This window comes from Capricornis sumatraensis, chromosome 5 (assembly GCF_032405125.1).
Source record: "Capricornis sumatraensis isolate serow.1 chromosome 5, serow.2, whole genome shotgun sequence".
NCBI classification, from domain to species: domain Eukaryota; kingdom Metazoa; phylum Chordata; class Mammalia; order Artiodactyla; family Bovidae; genus Capricornis; species Capricornis sumatraensis.
The window spans coordinates 20,891,095-20,917,276 of NC_091073.1; the positions used below are offsets into that span (position 1 = coordinate 20,891,095).

The 26,182-nt window shown below is 47.3% G+C and overlaps 1 protein-coding gene across 4 annotated transcripts in view; it reads right to left on the reverse strand.

Annotated features, from left to right (window-relative positions):
* Positions 1-617: 617 nt before the first annotated feature.
* ICA1 (islet cell autoantigen 1) overlaps positions 618-26,182 on the reverse strand; it is a 163,888-nt gene continuing 138,323 nt past the window's right edge. For 3 of the 4 annotated variants that reach the window (XM_068973420.1, XM_068973419.1, XM_068973417.1), the window contains 3 exons: positions 15,236-15,505; positions 3,528-3,617; positions 618-1,386 (listed from right to left, as the gene is read on the reverse strand). In XM_068973420.1, the coding sequence (XP_068829521.1) occupies positions 1,265-1,386; positions 3,528-3,617; positions 15,236-15,505 (482 nt within the window). In that variant the 3' untranslated portion in view covers positions 618-1,264. The remainder of the gene's footprint in view (positions 1,387-3,527; positions 3,618-15,235; positions 15,506-26,182) is intronic. The other variant, XM_068973418.1, reaches the window with a different exon arrangement.

Below are 26,182 nucleotides of genomic sequence, written 5' to 3' on the forward strand. Positions count from 1 at the left end.
TGCACCTGTGTGGACTCTCAGCACATCACCTGGGACGTGGGAGGGAAGGCAAGGCCCTAGCCCTGGAGTTTCTGACTGGGATGGGCCTGAGTTGCTTTTGGGTTGTTCAGTCGCTTTCAACTCTTTGCAATCCCATGAACTGCAGCAGCCAGGCTTCTCTGTCTTGCACCATCTCCCAGAGTCTGCTTAAACTCCTGTCCAGAGTTCGTGATGCTACCCAACCATCTCTTCTGCCACCCTCTTCTCCTTTTGCCCTCAGTCTTTCCCAGCATCAGGTCTTTTCCAGTGAGTCAACTCTTCGCATCAGGTGGCCAAAGCATTGGAACTTCAGCTTCAGTCCTTCAAATATTCAGGGGTTTGTGCCCACGTGCAAAGCTGCTATTCCCCCCTGTAAGCCAAGGGTCCACCCTGCTGCCTCCACTGCAGTATCTGGGGGAGGTCTGGGTCATATTGGCAGTTTCATGCAGGTGGGACCTCTCTTTCCTCTCTCTCCAGCCCCCACCCCACAGTACCCCCACCTGAGTCCCCCCTTCCCCCCAACAGACTCATTAACTTTGTGTGTCAAATATCTTCCATTTAATTAAAAAAAAACAACAGTTAATGTCACACGGGGCTCCAGAAATACATGCTTTTGAATTCCAGCCAAGGAGAGGGCTGGAGAGCTGAGATCTGCAGACATGGCTGGCTTCCACAGACAAGTTTGTGCAGCGCTGACCAGCTCAGTCCCTCTGCCCATGAGAGAACCCGCGGCCCAGGAGGCAAGGTCAGGGGAGTCTTTGGTTGGCCGGAGCTTCACCTGTAGCTTGCTGGAAGGTGGCTGGGCAGGAAGAGGCAGTCTCCCTGCAGCCCCCCTCTAAGAGGGACATGGGCCAGGGGTACAAAAGGAGGCATTTAAGCCTCCTAAGACTTCCGCTGCCTCTGAGGCTGGAGGACACCTTCTTTCAACCTAACAATGATGTGAACTTGGACCTTGTAGCAACCCGGTGACACAGCAGCAGTCAGCAGAGGGAGTTGGCAGCTGATGGGCCTGGACACAGCTCCTAGACCATCACTGTCAGGTCCGCGTAGAGGACACACGGAAACCTTTACACCAAATGAGAGTAAATAATTCTACCAATATAAACAGGGTCTTTGACCCTTTCATTTTATTAAAATGGCACGTAAATATTAAAACAGCATACTGATCACTTCCTACATCCGTGAGCCCCCCAGCATGTTGATCTGGAGCCACTTGTGGGCTCCCTCCCAGATGGAGGCAGCAGACTCATGCATTGAGCAATTCATGTTCTTTATCGGTTTTCCCAACAGCATCAGGATTTGATAGTGGGTCGAGATCAGCAAAAAGGCTGAACCAGGCAGTCAGGTCTGAGGAGGCCTTGGCAGGCTCTGGGGAGAGAAGAGGACACATTAGCACAGCCTCCTTGCTAACTCCCATCTCTGCCAGGCTTCAGGGCCGGGAGCATCTTCAAGAGGGAAGACGCTCAGTTGGACAAACCCTGCTGCTTTTGGTCTTTAAGCCTTGTTAGGATATTCCATGCCCCATTGTTGGCTGGTTGGCTGAGTAACATTTCTATACCATGGCCTTTATAAATCTGCACAAACAGTGAGCTCTTGTGTTAATCCCCAATCGGCATCCCTACCCAGCAGATGGCCATGGCCCACAGAGCTGCCTGAACCCCCAGACCCTGTGCTTCAGCACCAGGAAATAGCAGTCATTTGAGAAACCAGACTGAATGACTCAGGAAGTAAGGTGCCTTCCAGTGTCCCTTGGAGGAATCTTCAAATCTGCTAGGTCAAGAGAAATAGGGTGATTACTCTTTTCAGCTTTCTTTAACCCTCTCCCATCAGAGGAAGGGGGCCTTAGACATGCCTCCCCTTCCCCACTGGGCCCTAAATTGCCCCCAAGCCCCTCACCCTCCATGCTCCATAGAGTCCTGCCTTCAAGTGTTCTTTTACCGAACCACCTGCCCTAACTTCTTGAATGCCACGATAACAGACCCCAATTATTTTCCAGATGAGGAAGGCATTTTCAAAAGAGTGCCCGATGCAAGAGATTTACAAAGAAGTTGGGGGCTCTTCTCTATATAAATCGTTCCACATGAGAATCTAAGTTCATTGACTTGGATGACCTATGCTTTTTTCTTTCTCCAACAGGTGGGACCATCAAAAACATGAAGAAAATGTCTGACAGGTTATCCTTCTAACCAAAAGCAGCTAGGAATGTGCTTGCCATCTGGTTGAGAAGAATCTCGAAAAATACTGGTAGGACAAGTTGCTAAAAGTGCTTCTATGAATAGTGTGATGGTGAGTACTGATGGGATTATGCCAACATACACAGGGTCTTTGATTTTTTCACTAAAATGGCACTTAAACATAAAGACAGTGTACTGATCCCTTTATAGTTCTGATTTTTCCTCCCTTTATCGTTTTTTCCAGTCTCTTGTAAATATATTACTTTATAATGAGACAACAATGCATCTATTACAGAGATAAGCTATTGCAAACAAGAGTAGTTAGTAATATGCAAGCTGTTACTACGTAACATTAATTTCACAGCGTGCAGTTAGCCCCTAAAACACTTGGTTTATTTTGATATGATAAACTGAGACTTTACAGAGAGCTCAATATAGCTTGGTGGGGGTGGGGGAGACAATTTTTTTTTTTTTTTTTAAGGGGCTATAACTTGTCTTTCTTTAGTCCTATAGGAGGTCACACAAAGAAACTGTATGGAGCAAGACTGATTCTGGAGGATTAGTTTGTTCTTGATAAAGAATATCAAGATATCTTAGTGATAGCACCAGTGAAATACACCCCACCCCCCCTCCCCTCCCCAGGGGGGCTTTCCGATGGTGGTTGTGGCCCAGCCAGGGATTATACTTGCTGGGAGGGAAATCCTCACACTCCCCAGACTTCCACTGTGGGAGGGAAAGCCAGGTGCAACGCGCAACACCCAAAAGAACATCAAGGGAATGCTCTCTGATGATAACAAAACTGACACTTCCTTTAATGCCCTGTGGTCAACACAGGGAAAGTGATGACCAGAGGCAGAGAGAGATGCAGAGACAGATGAGATCGTCCTCAGGCAGATGTGCTGTCTCAAAAGAGAGTAGATTTCACAAGCTTGAAAGGCCCTTTTTTGACAACTAAGGCACCTGGCTCTTTGCAAAAAGCATTAATCAGATGCTTTGTCTGGTGGAAGCAATGGTATTTTCAGCTAAGGATCCCAATCTCAGAGGCCATTTTCTCCCTTACTGTTGTCATCCAGCCTTGGAGAACACCCGGTCACATACAGACAGATGTCTGAGTCCTCCTTATTAGATCTGATAAAGCCAATTATGAATGAGGACCTTAAGCCAGGAAAAAGTTAAAATGTTAGTTGCTAGGATCATGCACAACTCTCAGCCCTTATAGCCCCGCCTCTGAATCCCACGTGCTCCAGTGGAAATTAGTAAGGAGATAAAGCGAAGAGTGTTAGGCCGCTGGAAAGGAAAGTGACAGTCACTTAAGGGGGAGAGAATGATTATTACCTTTCACTGCAGGGTAGTTGACATTTGGACTGCTTGCCTTTGGTGCTGGCCATGGAGGAGAAGAAGGATTGACACTGCTCTCTGACCAGCCTAATGTTCAAAACCAGAGGTCGTTAGATCTTAGGGAAGAGCAGCCACGCTGTCTCGTCAGTTCCATGTGAGGCACACACATGGCTCTCAACTAGGATGGCCTCCAAAGAGAGAGGAGGCTGGTGTGCCGGGCCCCATCTTCCGTGTGCCTCATACCTGGAATATGTTTTGGGGGAGAGTGGATAGGTACAATCCTGCCCACTTCAAAGGGGCTTCCCTGGTGACTCAGATGGTAAAAATCTGCCTGCAATGCAGGAGACTGGGGCTCGGTCCCTGGGTTGGGAAGATCCCCTGGAGAATGAACTGGAAACCCACTCCAGTATTCTGGCCTGGAGAATTCCATAGACAAGGGAGCCTGGTGGGCCACAGTCCATGGGGTGGCAAAGAGTTGGACATGACTGAGTGACTAACGAACACCAACTTGAAAGTATGGAAAATTAGGAGGAAGACTGCAAATGAGAAACTGCTAAGGTTAAAGCATTCTTGGTTTCAATTTTATACCCATTTTTCTTACCAAGTGACATCATCTCACGGTCACACCAAAGATTATCAGTAGTGTTCCTAGGAAATCAAGGGCCTTGTTTTTCTGTCCCAAATGGGCCCATTTGGGCCCATGTCACAAAAAGTGAGCACCGTTAAATGCAGTGACTGAATTAGTGAACGACTGGTCTTCTCTATTTCCAGTGTGACCCAGTTTATTTATTTTCCACACAGCTAATTTAAATTGTGAAATTTAGTTAATACAGATCAGCCCAGTCCAAGTATATGAGAGGGAAGAATGTCCGCTTTAACTTGATGCCATGTCCTTATGATAGCATTGATCTTGTCTCACCCAATGTTCTGAAGGCCCTTTGGGCTCTTCCTGTTGCTAATGATTGAGAGGTGTTCAGCAGTCCTGTTTTGTGGGGTGGGGAGCAAGCCTAGTTCCCCCAGCATTTACTGCCTGTGCTGGATGTCTCAGGATAACTCATTTAATTTAGAACTTTACCATATACTCCGTTGCACATCTGCTTTAATTCATCATGTCTCAGTCCTGTCTTCTCCGAGAGACAAGAAACTGTTTCTTCAATGTGCTCCATAATATCTAATGTGGTACAGGTAGGTGTGTTTGGACTGAGTCCATTGGTGATGCTCATTGTGAAACACAGACCATCAGATGATGCATCACTGTGGGCTCCAAATAGTTAAAACCATATCCTTTTACTGGGATGCTCTGGTCACAGTGTCTTCTACAGAAAAAGTTTTGTCTCTGGTAAGGATGCTATGTTTGGATGGCAGAGTTCAGCTGTCACCAAGTTGGTGGCAGTGAAATCAGCTTTGGAGGCAAGAAACTCACTCGGCATATGCTACAGAAATGAGAAGATGCAATACTATTTGTTTACCCTATACTTAAGATTTGTAATAAGGGACCCACTTTAGAATCATAGTATATTGATTAGCCTGGCGTGCTGCAGTCCATGGGGTAGCCAAGAGTCGGACATGACTGAGTGTCTTAACTGAACTAATATTGATTAGATGGTACTTTTGTCTCATCTCCTAGAGTTCTGAGCCCCTTGAAGGCAGGGCCTGTGTGTTATTCATCTTTACATTCTTTAGGGCACTACCTGGGCACATGACGATTGTTGAAATTAAGGTAACCATCGAAGGACTCTTAAATCATGAGAACTACGCTTATGAAACATTACTTTGAGGGGTGGAAAAGCAGTGCTTGCCACTGGAGATGCCATAATACTCACTGGTTGAATTATTTCTTTTTAGGCAAGCAGCATACAAATAGAGACTGTGTACACATGTGCTCAGTCATGTCTGACTCTCTGTCACTTAATGGGCTGTAGCTCATGAAGGCTCCTCTGTCCATGGGATTTCCCAGGCAGGAATTCTGGAGCGGGTTGCCACTTCATTCTCCAGGGGATCTTCCAGACCCAGGGATCAAACCCATGTCTCCTGCAGCTCTGGTATTGGCAGGTGGATTCGTCACCACTGAGCACATTGAAAACCCTATAAAGACTAACCACGGACAAATGAAACAGGCTGCCTGGGACCTATTTATTGGGTTTAAAATATTGAAAAAGTACATAGAGTTTAAAAAGTATTGCTGTTCGTTGGGATGGTACTTGAACACATTACTGACATATTTCACAAACAATAAAAAGCACCAGATTTTAAGGGAACTATTTTGGAGGATGGAAATGTTCTCCCACTAGACTGTGGTGATGGCTACACAAATTTACCAGAAATCCTTGAACTGTTCCCCTACAATGGATGAATATCATGGCATGTAAATTATAGTTCAATAAAGCCATTTTTAAAAAATGACCAGTATTTGGTGTAATCTAGGAGTAACATAACCTCCCTGGTTCCTAGAAAATTGGCCTGTGGGCGTTTTCCTTCCAAACCCTAATCACATAAATAGTGGTAAATGTGGAAAGTTAAAATCGCAGTCTCGTTGAGTGCCAAATAACGCTGAAAGAGGTAGCATCTAACTGGGTCAGTTTCATCTTTCCCTACAATCCTCTCCTGGACACTGAGGGTCAAGATCCACCTGTGCTCGGCAGAAACTTCACACAACCTTTTCTCAGTGCTAGCAGCCTGGCCGCTGTCTCTCAGGGCAGGGCTTCTCGAAGTGTGGTGCCTGCCCCAGCAGCTGGGACATCACCTATGGAATCAGGATCTCCGGGGTGGAGTCCAGGGAGCCACAAGCCCTCAGCAACCCTCCTGTGAGTGCAGTGTGGGAGGCACTGCCCCAGATGGTTCCCAGGGAGCTGCTGTGGCGCCCATCTCTGTCAGGATCAGGTTCATCTGAAGCCAGAGCTGGGACAAGGAGTGACGCCCTCCTCGGAAACAGAGCACCCACCTCCCAGCTCCTGCAGCTTTAAGCTCCTTGACCCCACTGGGCTCTCTGAGTTCAGGGAGGCCCACACTTCCAGACAGAATCCAAATGGATGCAGAGAAAAGGCAGGTGAGAGGTGTGGAAGGCCACCCCTCCCCCATCTCTAAAAGCTGATACAGTGGGAACACGAGATCATTCTTCCCATTTCAAAAACACGCACAACATTTGGCTCCAGAGAATTCTGGAAAAGAGGCAGGTTCAATCGTTGTCTTTTTTCAGAGTATAAGATAGAACACACTCCTCAAGAAAGCAGAAATAAATGCACATGTCAAAACATAGACCACCTCGCTGTATGTGATGGGCATGTTCCTGAATGGTTATAAACCAACAGAACGTCTGTATATCAAGTCATATTTTTAGAGTCCCAGAAACACAAGTCACATTTTAAAGCCTATCATTTAAAGGATTGTAACGGCAGGCTCCTTTATAAAGACTGTGCCAAGTCGCTTCAGTTGTGTCTGACTCTTTGTGACCCCAAGCACTGTAGCTCGCCAGACTCCTCTGTCCATGGGGATTCTCCAGGCAAGAATACTGAAGGGGGTTGCCATTTCCTTCTCCAAAAATCTTTGCGACCCCATGGACTATACAGTTCATGGAATTCTCCAGGTCTGAATACTGAAGTCGGTAACCTATCCCTTCTCCAGGGGATCTTTCCAACCCAGGGATCGAACCCAGGTCTCCTGCATTGCAGGTGGATTCTTTACCAGCTGAGCCACAAGGGAAGCCTTGTCTGTATAAAGACAGTGTCTTCTAATTGGATCCCTTTGTAATTGTGGAGTTCTGAATATTGCTCACCTAAACACTCAGGAGAAAGAAATGGCAACCCACTCCAGTGTTCTTGGCTGGAGAATCCCAGGGATGGGGGAGCCTGTGGGCTTCCGTCTATGGGGTCACACAGAGTCGGACACGACTGAAGTGACTTAGCAGTAAACACTCAGGAACTGTAAGAGCGACATGGAGAATCCACAGACTTGGGGGCTTCTCTGCTGCCAAGGATACGGAGGAGGATGCGCGTAAACATACTGCCCCTTTGGAGACGAAGATGATAGATGATGGGGAAAGTAGGCCTCAGAGTTTCCCAAAGACACAGGGTGTCACTGGTCTTTTGTCCCAAATGTGAAGCAGAGACAGCCAGTTTGCCAAATCACAATTTCTCTTCAGAACACCTATTAAGCATAAATCTAACAATCCAACCATTCGCACATGAGGGGAGGAAATATGATGGCTGTGACCCCAGCTATATATGTATATATCGTCATTGTTGTTTAGTTGCTAAGCCGTGTCTGACTCTTTTGCAACCCCGTGCACTGCTGCCTGCCAGGCTCTCTCTCCTTTGGATTTTCCCGGCCAGAGTCCTGCAGTGGGTTCCCATTTCCTTCGCCAGGGGATCTTTCCCAACCCAGGGACTGAACCCACATCTCCTGCATTGGTAGGTGAATTCTTTACCACTGAGCCACCAGGGAAGCCCATATATAGATATGTTTTAAGCAAATACTGAGCTGAGCTGCAGTTTCACTGTCACTCATATTGCTTTGGGAATTCATTAGGGGAGGGGTACCACTCGGGTAATTGTGGATGGAATGCCAAGCCAGACTTCAAATGTCTTGGCTTCTGTCAGGAAAAAATGCTATTTACAGAGAACGCAGTGTTGCTAATATGCCTATAATTGCCATCAACTGCTCTTCAGCTGGTGTTCGTTGGCTGAGGCATTTTTAACAGGAAGGTGTGGCTGGAAGGATGTCTTCCCCATCTCAGAGAAACTGTGTCAGGAGACGGGGTGGTGCAGGGTGGGGGCAGATGAGACTGAGAGTTGACGAGCCTAGTTCTCGGTCCCTTTGATATGTCAACTGCACTACCCGTCTTCAGGAAACACATATAAAATTTTACTGGAGCAATCCTGCCCCCTTCACTGACATAAGGGAAAATATAAATCGGCCAGAAATAATACTGGCCAGCTAGAGCAGCAAGTAGGGCCAAAGAAACACCAGCCAGTGAAGCACTTCGGCATGAGCGCAATTGCGCTGGGAGAGCAAAAGGCCAGGCTGGGCTGTGAGCAGAGCCCTGGGCGCTCTGGGGCAGGGCTGGCCATGAAGGGGAACGTGGGAAGGCCACGGCCACCGTGGCCAGGCACCAGCCTGCCGTCCACACCTGCTCTGAGCCCCAGTTTCCATACTGCCAAAGGGTGGATAAAAATTCCTACCTCGTTAGGCTGTTGTATGGATAAAATGGGAGCTCGTGGGTGAAACCAGGCGTACAGAGGCTGAAGAGCAGGCGCTCAATAAATCCAGTGATTCTGGGTTCCTGCTATCACTCAGCACAAAGGAGAACCAACCCCTGAGATTGTCTTCAGAACTTTCTCTCTTCAATTAGTGATACAGTGTCAGTTGGATCTCTCCCTTCCTTCTTGTCTGCCATCCATCCGTTCATCCATCAGCCCATCCACCCAGATGTCTTTATGGAACATCAATTCCAGGCACTGAGCTATGTTTGGGAAATATGATAGCAACACAAACACGGGCCCTGCCCGTGACAACGTAAAGCAAGACAGAAAATTCAGCTCATTTTACAATGAGGTGAAATGAGAGGAATGATTAAGTACTGGGTATAAAGGGAATGGAGAGCAGAAATAGTCAACACTGACTGCTGAGGGAAGCCCTGGATGATATGCTGAACATGAGCACCTGAAGGGTGAGGGGTTAGCCAAGCAGAACATCAAGAGTGTGAAGTGGGTGGAATGCTCTGGGGGGGAGGAGGGGAGAATCGGGTTCCCTGGAGTCCAGCTTAGACATGACACATGGTCCCCGGCAGAACGATGTCATTAAGTCATGCTCAGTAAAGGCACGGGAGGTATGGGCAGTGATGACACCGGGGTCAGGCCCTAAAGGACCTTGGAAGCCAAGCTGAGGAGTTTAGTGTAGCTTGTGTTTATTTATGCCAAGCTGAGGCTTTCCAGGTGGCTCAGTGGTAAAGAATTCACCTGCCAATGCAGGAGACACAGGTTCATCTCTGGTTGGGGCAGATCCCCTGGAGGAGGAAATGGCAACCCACTCCAGTATTCTTGCCTGAGAAATCCCATGGACAGAGGAGCCTGGTGAGCCACAGGCCATCAGGAAGCAAAGAGTCTGACATGACTCAGTGACTGAACAGCAGCAGGAGAGTCTAAACATTATGTGGATGGTGGATAAAACCACAACTCGGCAAGGCATGAGACCCTTTGGGGACCCTTCATGTGTAAATGAGGGTGGAGGAGATGGTCACTGAGGTTCCTTCTGTGGACTAATAGAGGCACTTAAATTCTGCAGGAATTTAGCCAAGACCTGGGGATGAGCCATAACAGGTTTAGAAAGTGCTGCTTCTTTCACAGAACAAATAAAAATGCCAGTGGCTCATACTCTCTGTTCAAATTATCTTTAAATGCAGCCCACAGCCTTTTCTTTCACGTTATTCCATTTGAGGCCCAGAAATATCAGTTACCCAGAGCCAGGCTAAGCCAGAGACAGCAAGAGGTGGGCTCTGGTCAAGGAAAGGCGAATCTGAGATAAGGCTAAGCTTGACATAACATTGGCTTTAAGTGGAAACCCACCCAGATGGCAACAGCTGGATTAGCTGAAAAAAAAAAGAACATCCAGAAGGAACAAAGGGCTGTATGTTTGTGAGATTCTGGAACAAGATGCCTAACTGTGGTTGGCAGGATCCTGAAATAAAAGATGTCCTGGTGGATTTATTTTGAGCAGATGGTTATCGTTTCAGTATCAGCATCTGTTTCTAAATTAAATCTTGATGCTGGTGGGAATGGAGAATGTCTAAGAAGGCCTGGCCGGGTCTCTGCCTCAGGCAGCACCTCTGGGTGGCCGCATCCTCCTCACTGGAAGAGACCTCAGGAAGGTGCAATTTCTCATCGCTGGGTGACACAGAAAACCCTGGCCCCTACCTATCATGCTGGCAACTTCAGAAACTCTTAGAAAGCTTCGCTAAAATTGACTCCTTCACGTATTTCAGCACAACTTGATTCTAAATGTAAGTTCCTTTGTTTTGCTCTTCTAGAGCTTGAAGTAGGTGGGGAAGGAAGATATAATTGTTCTCTTACGAAATCCACCGCGCCCCTTTTCTTTCTGCTTCCCCAAGGCAAAGGGAGGCCGAAGAGGAGAGGGAGGCGGAGGAGAGGGGAGAGGCAGGAAGGGGAGAAGACCGAGGAGGTGAAGGAGGATGAGGGAGGCGGCAGTGCAGAGGGGGCAGAGAGGGGAAAGACCTCGAGGTGTCTGCGCCTGCGTCCAGACCGCTGCCCACCTCTGTCCTGCGGACCCTCAGACCCCGAGGATGCAGCTCCACCTGGTCCACCCAGAGAGCCACAACGGTGGGGGCCAGACTGAGCAGGACAGTGCTAGAGTCAACGAGGGGCGACGGCGGGCACCGGCAAAGGCTGTGGAGATGATCTCAAATTCACATATTTGTTCTGGAACATCAGGCTTCTCCACTGGCTCAGTAGGTCAGGAATCTGCTTCAGTGCTGGAGACACAGGAGACAGGGGTTCGATCCCTGGATCAGGAAGATCCCCTGGAGAAGGGAATGGCAACCCACTCCAGTATTCTTGCCTGGAGAATTCCATGGACCGAAAAGCCTGGCGGAGTACAGTCCATGGGGTCACAAAAGAGTCGGACGTGACTGAACAACTGAAGAACAACAACGCAATTCGGGAACATCATCCAACTTTTGTGGTTGACACAACCCTTCCTTCCCACATCCACGTCTCTCCTCCATGACTCTGTGGTTGCCTTGGTCCCTGTATGCACCCGGGATGCCTAGGACCAAGGTTACAGCCATTACAACTCCGGCTCCTCTAGAAGCACCCAAGGCAAGGCCTGAGGGAGCCCGTCAGGGAATCACGTTTGCCATCAGAGATGTGGTACTTAGTGGCAACAGCACAGATTTGCGAAAAGCATGAGTTCCGGAGTCTAGCGGCTCAGGCCCACAATCCGGCCTGCTTCCTGCTGCTGCTGCTGCTGCTGCTAAGTCGCTTCAGTCATGTCCAACTCTTAGCGACCCCATGGACTGCAGCCTACCAGGCTCCTCCGTCCAGGGGATTTTCCAGGCAGGAGTACTGGAGTGGGGTGCCATTGCCTTCTCCGGCCTGCCTCCTACCAGAGGTCTAATCTGGGGCAAACTACTTACTCCCTGTTTCTCTGTTTCCCAGGCTGCAAGTTGGAGATGACATCAGTGCTTGCCTGCCTGCCTGTCTGGGAAGGGTGTGGTGAGGATGAAATAACACACCTAAAGCACCTGCGGCAGTGCTTGACCCACTGCACGTGCCATATTGAGAGCTCGTTCTTGTTATCTGACCATGATAAAGGAAATCAGTTTTAGATCTCAGTGTCTCTGAAGTGGGGGCTAACCCAGGGATAAGAAGACAACATCTGTGGAAAAGTACAAAGCTCCTTCAGATGACTTGAGTCTCTCCTGAGAATTATTTAGTGGTTTAGTTGCTAAGTCGAGTCCGACTCTTGCAACCCCGTGGACTGTAGCCTGCCAGGCTCCTCTGTTCCTTGGGATCTCTAGGCAAGAATGCTGGAGTGGGTTGCCATTTCCTTCTCCAGGGAATCTTCCTGACTCAGGAATCAAACCCAGGCCTCCTGCATTGCAGGCAGATTCTTTACCAACTGAGCTACAAGGGTTATTTAGTGGGTCTAATACCTAATAGTGGGGCTTCCCTGGTGGCTCAGTGGTAAAGAATCCTCCTGCCAATGCAGGAGATGTGGGTTTGATGTCTGGTTCAGGAAGATCCTCTGAAGAAGGAAATGGCAACTCACTCCAATATTTTTGCCTGGAGAATCCCATGGACAGAGGAACCTAGTGGGCTACAGTCCATAGGCTCGCAAAGAGTTGGACACAACTGAGCGACTTAAGTGCGTGTGCATGCGTACACACACACACACACACGCAAAGAAAACAGGATAATTCAAAGGTTACAAAATAACTTCTTTAACATTGATCCTGACAGAACCTCAGCAGAGGAAATGAAACTTTTGGCAGCCAGAATGGGTCTTGTAAATGGTAAACCAGATCTTGTCCATCCTTGGTCCAAGATGCTATGATGGTTCCCAAGTTCTTCCAACAGCTACAAGGCCTATATGACCCAGCTCATCTCCTTTCCGAGCACTTCTCCTTCTCACCCCAACCCGAGTGCTCCTCCTACAGACCCTCAGCTGTATCGGGCACATCCTCCCTTTGGGCACAGGGGTTTCCCTGCCTAGATCCCCGCATGGCTAATTCTCTGGCCTCCTGCGAGTCGCTGCTCAGACCTCTTCTTCTCAGTAAGAGTCCCACTTAGTTCTCTCCCTGACCTACTTTGCCGTTCCCCCGACAACAGCTCTGGCTCTGCTTTTCCTCTTCTCCATATCATTGGTAACTTTCCACCCTACAATGTGATCTGCTTTTTCATTATGTTTTGTTGCTGTTGCTCAGTCGCTCAGTCGGGTCCAACTCTTTGCAGCGTTATGGACTGCAGCACGCCAGGCTTTCCCTGTCCTTCACTATCTCCAGGAGTTTGCTCAAACTCATGTCCATTGAGTCAATGATGCCATCCAATCATCTCATCCTCTGTCATCCCCTTCTCCTTCTGCCCTCAATCTTTCCCAGCATCAGAGTCTTTTCTAATGAGGTGGCTCTTCACATCAGGTGACCGAAGTATTGGAGATTCAGCATCAGTCCTTCTAATGAATATTCAGAGTTGATTTCCTTCAGGATTGACTGGTTTGATCTCCTTGCTGTTCAAGGGACTTTAAAGAGTCTTCTCCAGCACCACAATTATCTTGTCTCCATTAGAATGTGAGTTCCCGGAAGGCAGAAGCCTTGCCTGTTTTGTTCTCAGGTGATTCCCCAGTGCCTGGCACCCAGAGGACGCAATACATATTTGCTGGACAAATAAGAATCTTGCTTCAGTGCTACTAGGGCGGCAACCTCCAGTGAAACTATTTGCCTGAGACATAAATGGCTTCCCTTTAAAGTACCTCTTTCTCTTTCCGTAGTGCCAGCTTGCATCTCTCATGCTGTGTGACCAACTCCCTCCTCAGCCCTAAGTGTGGCCGTGGGCCTTTCTCCTGGCCGTGGGGCAAGGCTGAAATGCCAAGCCCATGGCTGCTGCCCCTGTCTCAGCTCTTGGGCAGAGTTCCGGGGACAGTGCTCTGGGCCTGAGCTGAGGTCTTGCTCCACCCGCTCAGGAAGAGGATGTGAAGCTCTGAGTTCTCACTGTCAGCCCGAGGTGCCCACGAGAGAGTGGCACTCAGCCCCTCCAGCTAAGGAGGCCACCACTGCTCCTGGCTGCAGCAGGCACCCAGGTGTCTCCAAAGCTGGGGGCTCTGGGGCTGGGCGGGGGGGGGGGGGGGCGTTCACCCTGCAGCACGGCTGGAGGGTCTCCAGCAGCCCTGAGCTTTGAGCTGTGGATCCCACTCTGGCCCTGCCTCTCCCGACTCTCCCACGCCTTATTAGCGCCTCCACCGCAGGTGGGTGGGGGTGAAACCTGGTCTCTGGCAACCTTGTTCATCTGGGGTTCTGGCAAAAGAGGTGGTGAAACTCGGGTGAGACTCAGGGCAGAGAAGTAGTTTTGGATTGCAGTTATCCCTCTCATCTCTAACCTCATTACTGAGAATAAACGAGATGGCTACAAAATAGGGCTCAAAAAGGAAGATGAAAGGAAACACGTATTTCATAAAAAAGAGGAAAGATTTTCTTTTGGTCTTGCCCACCAACTTTTGCCACGTCCATGATCTCATCTCCAAAGACCTGAGTGTTTTTTTTTTAATAGCCCATAATTACTTAGTCATTCCAGTTCTGCTGTTTGCTCTCAGCTCTAAGTGCCAGATAAACATGCTGTTTATTAAGGAGATAACCTAAATTCATGGAAAAATCAAAACAATTTGAGAACTTCTGAACAGTGATTCTTGTCTTATAATTAAAACACGGAAAGAGCAAGAAAGCATTCAGATACTAAAATGGTTTCCTTCTCAAGGTCTGTTTGTTTAGAAACTCCAACTTAAAAATTTAACTTTCAACCTGAGTGTTAGTTTCTGCCCTCGAAATCAATCTGCTCTGCACATCAATAATTCTGAACCAGCATGTGAGCTGCTGGTGAGCTTTGGGGTACCTTGATCAGTGTGAAAACTCTGTTTCTGTTGGGCCATGTGTTTCAGGCAGAACAGGAATGGCTAAGCTGAGGGCATACTCAAGAATGGGGTGGGCCATGGTGGCAGAGGGAAAAAGCACCCAGAAAGCCCCATGTCTATGGGAATGCTGTCTCACGAGTATATGGGAGAACTCAGCTAGGGCACTAGCCAGGCAGGAATGGCCATGTGAATAGGCCACGACTGTGAAGGCACTCTGATCTCTCAAGGGTGCCATGAAGAAGTCTAAAACCAAAGTAAGACAGGAAGACTGAGGACCACCCCTCTAGCCTTTGATTAATAGGAAGTGTTACCATAGAGAGAAAATTATGCAAAGAAGAGGATTTTAAACCCTAATATGTATCTTAAGGCTAGAATGTGATTCTGAAGCTTCAGCTAAAGTCAATGGACACAAAAGAAAGATACAAAAACAAAAAAAAAGACACTGGATATAAGATAAAAATCAGAAAACACAAAAAAGAAGATAAAGAAAAATAGGTCTTTGGATTAAAAAACAAACAATATATCACCACCCCCACCACCCCCACCCCCATTACAGTCCCTGTGGTCCGTACCTTCTAGCGAGGCCTGTAAGTCTTTTATGTTTTGATCTAGAAGCTGTGAAGGAAGGAATCCTGAGCCTGCCTGGGGCCTGGGGTCCGGCTCTCCTGGGGCCGCAGCGGGCACTGGCTCCTTCAGCCGACCGTCTCCAAACACAGCAGCCCACTCTTTGCTGAACTCGCCCTCTTCCAGGGAGGAAGCGTTGAAGATTTCACTCAACAGCAGCAGGTCATCTTTGTCAGCACCTTCAGGTTCGGGGGTCCCTGCCATTGGGCCCAGGCAAGCTGATTGAAGTAACAGAGCACAAAACACATCACTCCCACAGGCTTGGCTTCTAGGGAACAGATGTAGCAGGGGCTGGGCTGAGACAGACCAGCTAGATTTTTTTTAAAGTTAATCAAAATATAAATTAACCCTATTACAGAACTTCAGAAATTTCCCACTGAAAGCAAGCACGATCCTATGGGGCCTTCCTGTTGACAGACACGCCCTCTCCCCCTATGGCCCCCAAGCCTCTTGCTTGTAAAAAAGTTTAAGCTTCCGAGGCCTTCCCAGAGCACCAAAGAGCAAATTTAACCAGAGAAGTAAAAAAAAACACAAAAATGAAACAGAAACAAAGAACAATGAAATGAGACCCTGGGTTGGCCGAAAAATTTGTTTGGGTTTTTCCATACTGTCTTACAGAAAAACCTGAACAACTTTTTGGTCAACCCAATCATAACAGCTTAGTCATAAAACAAAGTCAAGGACATTTAGTTTCTCCTCAAGGGCTATATAGATAATATCCTGAGCCATATCCTTGAGTTGTTTTTCAGATACTAAAACTCCTACCCAGTGGAGGAAGTTAGCTACATACTGACCACCAGCACTTAGACAGGCTGGAACCAGATGATGACTGAGATTCCTGAAACATCACCCTGTTACCTCACCATCACCCGATCAGACAATTGTACTTGAGCTGATCAGGCACCCTGCAACCCACACCTATTCCCTAAAAGGGATCATGGAGTTTGGGCCTTTGGAGCATGAGCTGCCTCTCCTTGCTTGGCCCTCCAATAAATGCTGTAATCCAGTGTCAGTAAATTGGCTTCAGTGCAAGTGGAGCAAGCAGATCCTTGTTTAGTTCTCCCGCATTTCCTTTCCTTCAAAGCAAGTCCAATTTCTGAGCATCAGTAGAACTGCGTTGAAATGGATACATGGATATGCGCTCAGTCGTGTCCAGCTCTTTGTGACCCCCTGGGCCCTAGTGGGCTACAGCCCACTAGGCTCCTCTGTCCATGGGATTTCCGAGGCAAGAACATTGGAGTGGGTTGCCATTTCCTCCTCCAGGCGATCTTCCCGACCCAGGGATCGAACCCACATCTTCTGTGTTTCCTGCATTGCAGGTGGATTCTTTACCAGCTGAGCCCTCAGGGAAGCTCAAATAGTTTCCATAAAAACTCTAGAGAGTTTTGGTGTCTCCTTAAAATAACAAACTTACTATCAATACATTTCTTGGATATGAAACAAAGCCAGGCTTGAAGGCATGCTGGAGATCTTAGTTCTGGTTACTGTAGCTTCCTGAATCTTCCCACAGAAGCCTTGCATCCACAGCTGCAGCACTACACAGCAGCCTGCCCTGCCATCTGGCCTGAGGAGGGGAGCCTCATCACAGCCCAGACTGACCCAGCAGAGAGGATGATCAGAGGCGCCCTGCAACCCACACCTGTTCCCTAAAAGGGATCATGGGGTTTGGGCCTTTTGAGCATGAGCTGCTTATCCTCCTCGCTTGGCCCTCCAATAAAACCTGTACTTTCCTTTACCACATCCAGTGTCAGTAAACTGGCTTTAGTGTAAGTGGGGCAAGCAGCGGGGAGCAGAGGTTTCAAGAAGTCTAACAGTGACCAAGAAAGACGTCCTCTTCCCGTCTCCTTTGTGGCACTGCAACTGCATAAAGCAAAGGCAAGGTGGATCTGGTTTGCCTGAGGGCAGCGGTGAAAATGACAGGAAACTGGGCAAAGCAGTCAAGGATGGGTTTCACAGGCCAAAGACGCAGCCCTGAAGGGTTGGCTGGACCAGAGGAGTGGACGCTGGACCACCCTTTCCTTGCTGTGTGACTCGCTTGAGATCCTTACCCCATCTGGGCCTCTGTTTTTTCATCTATAAAATTATAATGTTAATAATGTCCACTTTGGAATATCCTCAGGAAGATCAAAAGGAATATATCTTAAACCTCGCTGCTGGTCCAGAAGAAAGACTTTAAAGAAGAGACTGATTCTTACCAGATGAACACCGACAAAATACTAAATGGTGAGCACAAGTATAGCGGAGGCGTTAATTATCATGAATCCTATAACCTTTCACTGAGTTTTCTACATAGTTTAAAAACTAAGAACTGATAGGTTTATTAACTCTGGCTTTGTTGTTATATCTAATTGCCACTTGGAAACTATAAACATTTCTGTTGTAAGTTATGAAGAGAAGGAATAATCATGATTTATATTTTCTCTGAGCTAGATTTTAATGCTGATACTGACACAGTGAGATTAAGAGGTTTTCCTCAAATATATGAGATACTTTTTTAAAGTCTTCACTTGTGAATTAAATAAAGCTCTTATCTCCGTTGGTTTTATTGGATTTATTTGCAACCACACTTTATAGAAACATTGGGGAGATCTGGAGTGTGCCGAGCAGACTGTCTATACACGGCCGGCGGGGGAGGAGAAATACAGGCACTTTCATATCACTGTGGCTTAAAAATAGAGGCCAAGGATCACCATATTTGGACAACTGTCTAATTGCAGCATTCTTCTGTTTCTGTTATCACAGAGGTTTTGCACCAATATCTGGCCTGTGGGTGTGGTGGTGAGAAGATGAGGAAGATGGCATTTTATTACACCGGCTTCCGAGATGGTTCTGTGGTGACAGGGGCACTCAGGAGCCACCCAGGCCTGCTCAAGGTGGGAACGGCCGGGCAGGAGAGACGAGGCCCTCGCCACTGGAAGTGGAGGAAGGAGCCTTGGCTGTGACAGGGCGTGTCCGCCAACACTCATCTGAGCGTCCCTTCCCACTTCTCTCTTCAGTCTTTCTCAGCATCACCCTTTTTACACACATTCACTTCGCAGAGCTCAGTACTTCCTCCTTTCAGTTGGACCTAATTGCCCAAACCTTTTCTCATGGTTTCCTTTCTGGCCGGACTGAAACCAGATGATTGTTGAACCAAATCCCCTTTATTGGAACTAATTCAAGGCGATGTCTAGACCCCAGAGGAAGAGATGACTTTAAGGGAGCACTCAGAATTGTGTGTATTCCTCCCAAAGTCACTTTAAAGCCTCCTTTGCTTTCATCTAGATATCAATCCAGGGAAGATCATGACCAGCATGAGCAACAACAAATAATAAACTTGGAGAGCCCTTTGAAAATAACTATAGCCTGTGACCTAAAGGGGAAGGAAATCCAATGAAGAGGGATATATATATATATATATATATATACACACACACACACAGACACACACAGACACACACACACACACATACACATAGTTGTTTCCCTTTGCTATACAGCAGAAACTAACATAACATTGTAAAGCAACTATTCTCCAATAAAAATTAAAAAAAACCAACCACAGACTGGAAAAGCTCTACCTTTGTGTTTACTGTTTCTGTTGTGTGAGATGGCATCTAGAATAGCCCTTTGTGGTTTTGCTAACTTAGCATCCCTTTCCTCACCCTCTTTACTTTCTCTCTGGGGAGACCCCTTCTCCTCCTCATCCTGGTGAGACACCACGTAAGATGCCTCACCACTTCATCCCAGGTGGACCCGTGAGCTAGGCTCAGCAGAGTTCTTCATTGCTCGGGCCGTGGTGACTGGCTCAGGGGTGGGCACAAGCCAGGGGCTTCCCTGAGTTTGGAATATGGAAGCTGGGAGGAAGACAGGCTCTCTTCTTTGGGATTCTAAGTTCTAGGGATGCAGAGTTGAGGCTCTCAGTGATGATGGAACCAAACGGGGATGGAAACTTTAGGAGTTAGAGAATCCTGACAACACTCTTTCTTAAAAACTTTTTATTTTGTACTGGGGTATAGCTGATTAACAATGTGATAGTTTCAGGCGATGGAGAAGGAAATGGCAACCCATTCCAGTGATCTTGCCTGGAGAATCCCAGGATGGAGGAGCCTGGTGGGCTGCTGTCTATGGGGTCGCACAGAGTCGGACACGACTGAAGCAACTTAGCAGCAACAGCAGCAGTTTCAGGCGAACAGTGAAGGGACTCAGCCGTACATATACATGTATCCATTCTCCCCCAAACTTCACTCCCAATCCAGACAGATCCAGCCTTTCTTGAAGTCAATCCACCCCTGTGTATCCTCAGCTACATGGACCAATATCCATACGTTCTTCTATTTTCTTTTCATATTAAAGCTGAACTGTTCAAAGAAGAATTTGTTTCTTCCAACTAAATGATTCCTGACTAATAATCTATCCTATCCAAAACAAATTTAGTGACTAAATGAAAAAAGGATGCATGGGGAGGATGTTGTCCAGAACTGGTTTTGAATAGAGGTCTTCAATTGAAAGGGTGCTTCCCTGGTGGCTCAGCAGATAAAGAACCCAGCTGCCAATGCTGGAGACATGACAGACTAGGGTTCAGTCTCTGGGTCAGGAAGATCCCCTGGAAAAGGGCATGGCCTCCCACTCCAACATTCTTGCCTGGGAAATCCCATGGACAGAGGAGCCTGGAGGGTCTAAGGGGTCATGAATGGCATTGTAACATGTATACTATCATGTAAGAATCGAATCACCAGTCTATGTCTGACGCAGGATACAGCATGCTTGGGGCTGGTACATGGTGATGACCCAGAGAGATGTTATGGGCAGGGATGTGGGAAGGGGGTTCATGTTTGGGAATGCATGTACACCCATGGTGGATTCATGTCAATGTATGGCAAAACCTATACAGTATTGTAAAGTAAAATAAAGTAAAAATAAAAAGAAAGAAAAAAGAAAAAAGAGAAAAAAAATAAAAAATAAAAATAAAAAAATATTCTAAAAAAAAAAACTGAATTAGTATAAGAAGTAATTTGTTGAAATTATGCTTTAGTAAATGTTTAACAGCAGAATTTCTAGTTTGTAATAACTTAAATTTATAAATATGATATCACAATTTATTTACATTTAACTAAAATCTAATGAAACAGTCTAACAAGTTTAATTATGGTGGTACTTCTGACAAAGTTAATCTTTACAAAATAAACATCATTGCTAAGTGTGTTAAAAAAAAAAAAAAAAAAAGAGCCAGACATGACTGAGTATGCACATACCTGCACATGCACACACAAGACCATTGAATGTGGCCTGTTACTTAGTGTCCTGGTTATTTAGCAGTTACAGCAGGCTATACTGTGGCTATTCTCTCTTTTAAGAAGACTTGTTTGGAGAAGGCGATGGCACCCCACTCCAGTACTCTTGCCTGGAAAATCTCATGGACGGAGGAGCCTGGTGGGCTGCCGTCTATGGGGTTGTGAAGAGTCGGACACGACTGAGCACCTTCACTTTCACTTTTCACTTTCATGCACTGGAGAAGGAAATGGCAGCCCACTCCAGTGTTCTTGCTTGGAGAATCCCAGGGACGGGGGAGCTTGGTGGGCTGCCATCTATGGGGTCACACAGAGTCGGGCACGACTAAAGCGACTTAGCAGCAGCAGCAGCATACTGTGGCTACTTTCTCTTTTAAGAAAACTTGTTAGCTGAAAGCAATGAAACTGACACTGACTTGAAACAGAAAGCAGAGAAACCTCCCAATTATTGCCCTGATAATTAAGATGCTTGAAATGACTATACATCACTTGTAAGAAAAACATAATTACCAAAAGAAAGTTCAGGTGTAGGTCTGTAACCGGACAAGTCAAGACTTGAAAAATAACCCTAGTCAGTCGGCTCTTAAGAATCATGCTATCATTTTCTCTGGAAATAATTCAACTCAACAGTGAGAAAATGAGAACGTAGCTAGATACGATAAGAAGCCGGTGAGAGCTACAGCTGGAGTCAGAGCTTCTACCCCTGCAGACAAGCAAGTACCAATCCTGGCTTTCTGAGCCCCATCCTGTCTTTGTCTCTTTTTAAAATGATTTTATTTATTTATTTTTGGCTTGGTCTTCTCTGCCGCGTGGGCTTTTCTCTAGCTGGGCCGGGCGGGAGCTAATCTCTAGTTGCAATGCACAGGCTTCTACCGCAGTAGCTTTTCTTGTTGTAGCCACAGACTCTAGGCACGTGGGCTCAGAACTTGTGCCTCCCGGGTTCTAGAGTGCAGGCTCAGCAGTTGCGGTGCATGGGCTAAGTTGCTCTGCGGCATGTGGGATCCTCCTGGACCAGAAATCGAACCTGTATCTGCTGCACTGGCAGGTGGATTCTTTACCACTGAGCCACAAAGGCTATCTGCCTTTGTCTTAAAGAATGAACAAAGGTGGTGGAGATCACAGGTGCCAAATCCACAGATATGCCTCCAAGCCCCCTTCATGCCCTTGCTAGTTCCTCAAGTCTCCATGTTTACTTTCCTACCAGTAACCCAATCACAGCTACAACTACAAAAATAAAGGCCAGCACACGTGACATACTCCAGCTCTCACTGCTTGGCCTCCAACTCTATGCCTCCTCATGCACCCCTCTTCCTTTGTGACATTAGCCCCCACTGTGCTCTCCCCATTTTGGGAAGCCTGCTCCACCCCCAGCATTATTCAACTCTAGCATCTGTAATCATTCATCTTCCAAGGCTTCTCCCTGGCCTCAAGTCTGTGCACACTCCAACAGTGTCAGTCTTCACTTGATACTGCAGTTACTGCAGTCTCCTCCAACACCTCCCTGGTGGCTCAGATGGTAAAGAATCTGCCTGCAATGCCGAAGACCTGGGTTCAATCCCTGGATCAGGAAGATACCCTGGAGAAGGAAATGGCAACCACTGCAGTATTCTTGCCTGGAGAATTCTATGGACAGAGGAGCCAGGCAAGCTATAGTCCATGGGATTGCAAAGAGTCGGACATGACTGAGAAGACTCACACTTCCACTTTCACTTTTTTACCCCACACCTCCTGTCAAGTCACTGTTGAAGTTTCTTCTTCCTTCTACAGCCACCCGCGCCACTTTGTTAGCACTCTTTCTGGCTCTATCTGTAATCAAGTTCCTGGCCCTGCTCTACACTGAAGTGGCCCTCTTGAAGGTTAGCAGTGAGACCCTCATGGCAGGTTCCAAGCCCCTATTCTGAGGCTGCTTGGGTCTCTTCAGCACTCTACACTACTGCCCACTCTGGAAATGCTGTCGTCTCCTGGGGTCCCCAGGAAGTGGCTCTCTTGGATGTCCTCCTGTCTTCCTGACTATACTTTCCCGGCCGCCTCATCCTACTCTGGTTGCCCTTGAGACTTCCTCCTAAGCCATCACCTCTCTCTTCCCTACATTCTCTGCAGAGAAGATCTTATGTGTTCTCTTGGTTCTAGTGTCACCTGGGAACAGTCTCAAACCCCTGTTTCCAATTCCAAATGCTTTCCTGAAACTCTGATGACAAATTCCAGCCTGGGAGCCCTTAGGGGCTGGCCCACTGCTGAGCCTGCTGGCGTTCCATAAAAGACACTTTCCCTTTGTATGTGTATGTGTGTGTGTGTGCACGCTCAGTTGCTGCAGTCGTGTCCGACTCTTTGAGACCCTGTGGACCATAGCCCGCCAGGCTCCTCTGTCCATGGGATTCTCCAGGCAAGAATACTGGAGTGGGTTGCTATGCCCTCCTCCAGGGGATCTTCCTGACCCAGGGATCGAACCTGGGTCTCTTGTGTCTCCTGCATTAACAGGCAGGTTCTTTACCACTAGTGCCACCTGGGAAGTCCCTCTGGCTGTATACTTTTGCTTAATTCAGCTGTGAGGTTATTACTCCCTTCCTCAAATAACATCCATGGCCCCCTCTGATTGCTGAGTGAAGTGATGCTCCTTATTGTGGGCTCAGGACCTCTGCAGTCAGGCTCTAAGGTAGCCCTTTCCATAGCTCACCAACATTGCCTTCAGGGAAGTCTGTGGTTCAACAACCCTCTCCTGTGTGCCATTCTTCACACACACTCCCCCATCTTCCCATCGAGGAACCTGCTGTTTTCCCAGTGAAATGCCCAAAGGGAAGCATCATACTCAGCTGAAAGGATCTTATAAATCATCTCCTCAAACTCATTTTATAGATGAGGAAAGAGAGACCCAGGCTAGATGACCTCAAGGTCATATAATTTATTAGTTATGGATTATCTGGCTGGGGACCCCTGGCTCACAGGTCAAGATGTTTTCTCAGTGCTGCACACTTCAGAGCCTATTAAGGATACCCATATATAAGCAAATATTTAAATGTTCGTAAAGTCTGTAGGGTTCCTAAGGTCATGTAGCTCCACTGGCTGCCAGGCAAAATTCTTGGCTGCAGGCATCATGACAGAATGGCCCAGATGACAGACCCTCTCATCATATTTGCCTTGCTCTGCCCGAGGCTTCAAAAATCAAACCCTATGTCTCTGCAAAAACATTCCTTAGGAACACTGATTCTGACCCCGTGAGTTTTCAATGAGTGAAAACTGACATTCAGAGGAAGCGCTAGTGTTCAGACTGTGGGTGACAGAAAACTAAGGTGGGAAAAGGGTGACCGCCCACTCAGGTGACATTTCTGAAATCATACCGAGTTTCATGACCTCAGCAGAAATTAGGAGCACAGAAGATGGAAACGTGAGTGCACAGACCCAAAATGAGAGCACAGGAAAGCAAGCAGATAAATGTCACGGCAGTTCCCTTCATCTGTGTGTGAAACAGGAAGGCGCTCGGGTCTGCTCCTGGCTCCCCGCTCTCAAAGCTATGACTAATTGTAAAAGCCTCACGCTTGAAACACACATGAAAAACCCCAAACACCAACACTATCCTCACATCACCCAGAAGACAGCATGGGACAAAGATGGGTAGGAAACCACCTTAGAAAACTAACAAGAAAAATAGTCTTCATTATAAAAGGCTCTGGGAAGAAACTGTACTTGCTTAGAATTCAAGAATACTTCTAAAATCTCCCTTCTGGTGAAAAAAGACATGGATAATAATAACAGATGGAGGAAAATCCACTGCACCCACTCTCTGGGACACGCACACCCACAAACACATACACGCCAAACAAAAAAATCCCTCCTCCACGAGTGAAAAAAAACCCCAACAATGCTAGACACTGAGTGAGTCAGTGAGGGAAGTTGCTCAGTCGTGTTTGACTCTTCGCGACCCCGTGGACTGTAACCTACCAGGCTCCTCCATCTATGGGATTTTCCAGGCAAGAATACTGGAGTGGGTTGCCATTTTCTTCTCCAGGGGATCTTCCCAACCCAGGGATTGAACCTGGGTCTCCCACCTTGCAGGCAAAATGCTTTAACCTCTGAGCCACCAGGGAAGCAGACCCTGAGTAGACACTCAGAAATACTTTTTCATGATCCCCAAGCCTGGTCCTCCATTGTAAAATTAGAATTTAACAAGCAAGCAATCTTACTAGAAAACTTGATGCCTGGAGCATGGGTAAATCTACACAGAACACTCCAGACTATAAGGTGATCAAGTCAGAATAGTACTTGGTTTTAAAAGTGCACCATTAGCTCATGAAAGGAAGCAACCCAGCAGTTCTCCCTAGGACACTGAGGAAGACAGGAAGAAGGGAAAGTTTATGAGAAAAGACATAGCTGTGAGGAAGCAGTCAGATCCCTAGACAGCTACACATACATGGGTAAGTATAGGGGGGGCTTCCCAGGAAGCTCAGCTGGTAAACAATTTGCCTGCCAATGCCGGAGACACAAGAGACTCAGGTTCGATTCCTGGGTCAGGGAGACCCCCTGAAGGAGGAGATGGCAACCCACTCTAGTAGTCTTGCTGGAACATCAGAGAAGCCTCGTGGGCTACAGCACATGGGGTCACAAAGAGTTGGACACGACTGGCGCGCGCACACACACGCACAGAGGAGACCCTTCTGAATGACTGGGAAAGACCTGGGGCAGGGACGGACACATGTGTTACTGATTCAGGCTACAGCTTCTCATCCAGACCTGTGGGAGCTACTGAGTGGGGGGCCTCAGTCTTTCTGAAGTTTGGCCAGAATTCAGAATCACAAGTCTGTATAGAAACCAAGGAAGCAGCTGACGACAAACATTTTAACTATAACATCAACAGTTTAAAAATTCTAAAATTCGTTCAGCCAGTCCCATCTGAGAGAGGGATCTTTTGGATGAAACCAAGTTAGGAGACTTAGGCGAGCTGAGTGGATGGAACTCTCTTCTGCTTTATGCCATCACTTTCTGTTCAGTATCTGAGAGTTATTTTTCTTGGCCCAACTTTGAGGAACACAAGATTTCTACCTGTTATAACCCATGAATTGAGGCTAAGGATCGTCACATGTGGTCACAAGGTGATTTTAGAGCCACTTCCAAGTATTTCAAACTGTAACTCAGTTTCTTCTTCACTTGAAACCTTTGTATAAACTGACCAAATACTGGTTTTCCATTACATTATCTATTTGCTGATGTTCAGTCATTAACTCGTGTCTGACTCTTTGTGACCCCATGAACTGCAGCATGCCAGGCTTTCCTGTCCTTCACTATCTCCTGGAGTTTGTTCAGACTTATGTCCATTGGGTCAGTGATGCCATCCAACCACCTCATCCTCTGTCGTCCCCTTCTTCTCCTGCCCTCAATCTTTCCCAGCATCAGGGTCTTTTCTGGTGAGTCAGCTCTTCCCATCAGGTGGCCAAAGTATTGGAGCTTCAGCCTCAGCATCAATCCTTAGAGTGAATACACAGAGTTGATTTCCTTTAGGATTGACTAGTTTGATCTCCTTGCAGTCCAAGGGACTCTCAAGAGTCTTCTCCAGTACCACAATTTGAAACTATCAATTCTTTGGTGCTCAGCCTTCTTTATGGTCCAACTCTCACATCCATACATGACCACTGA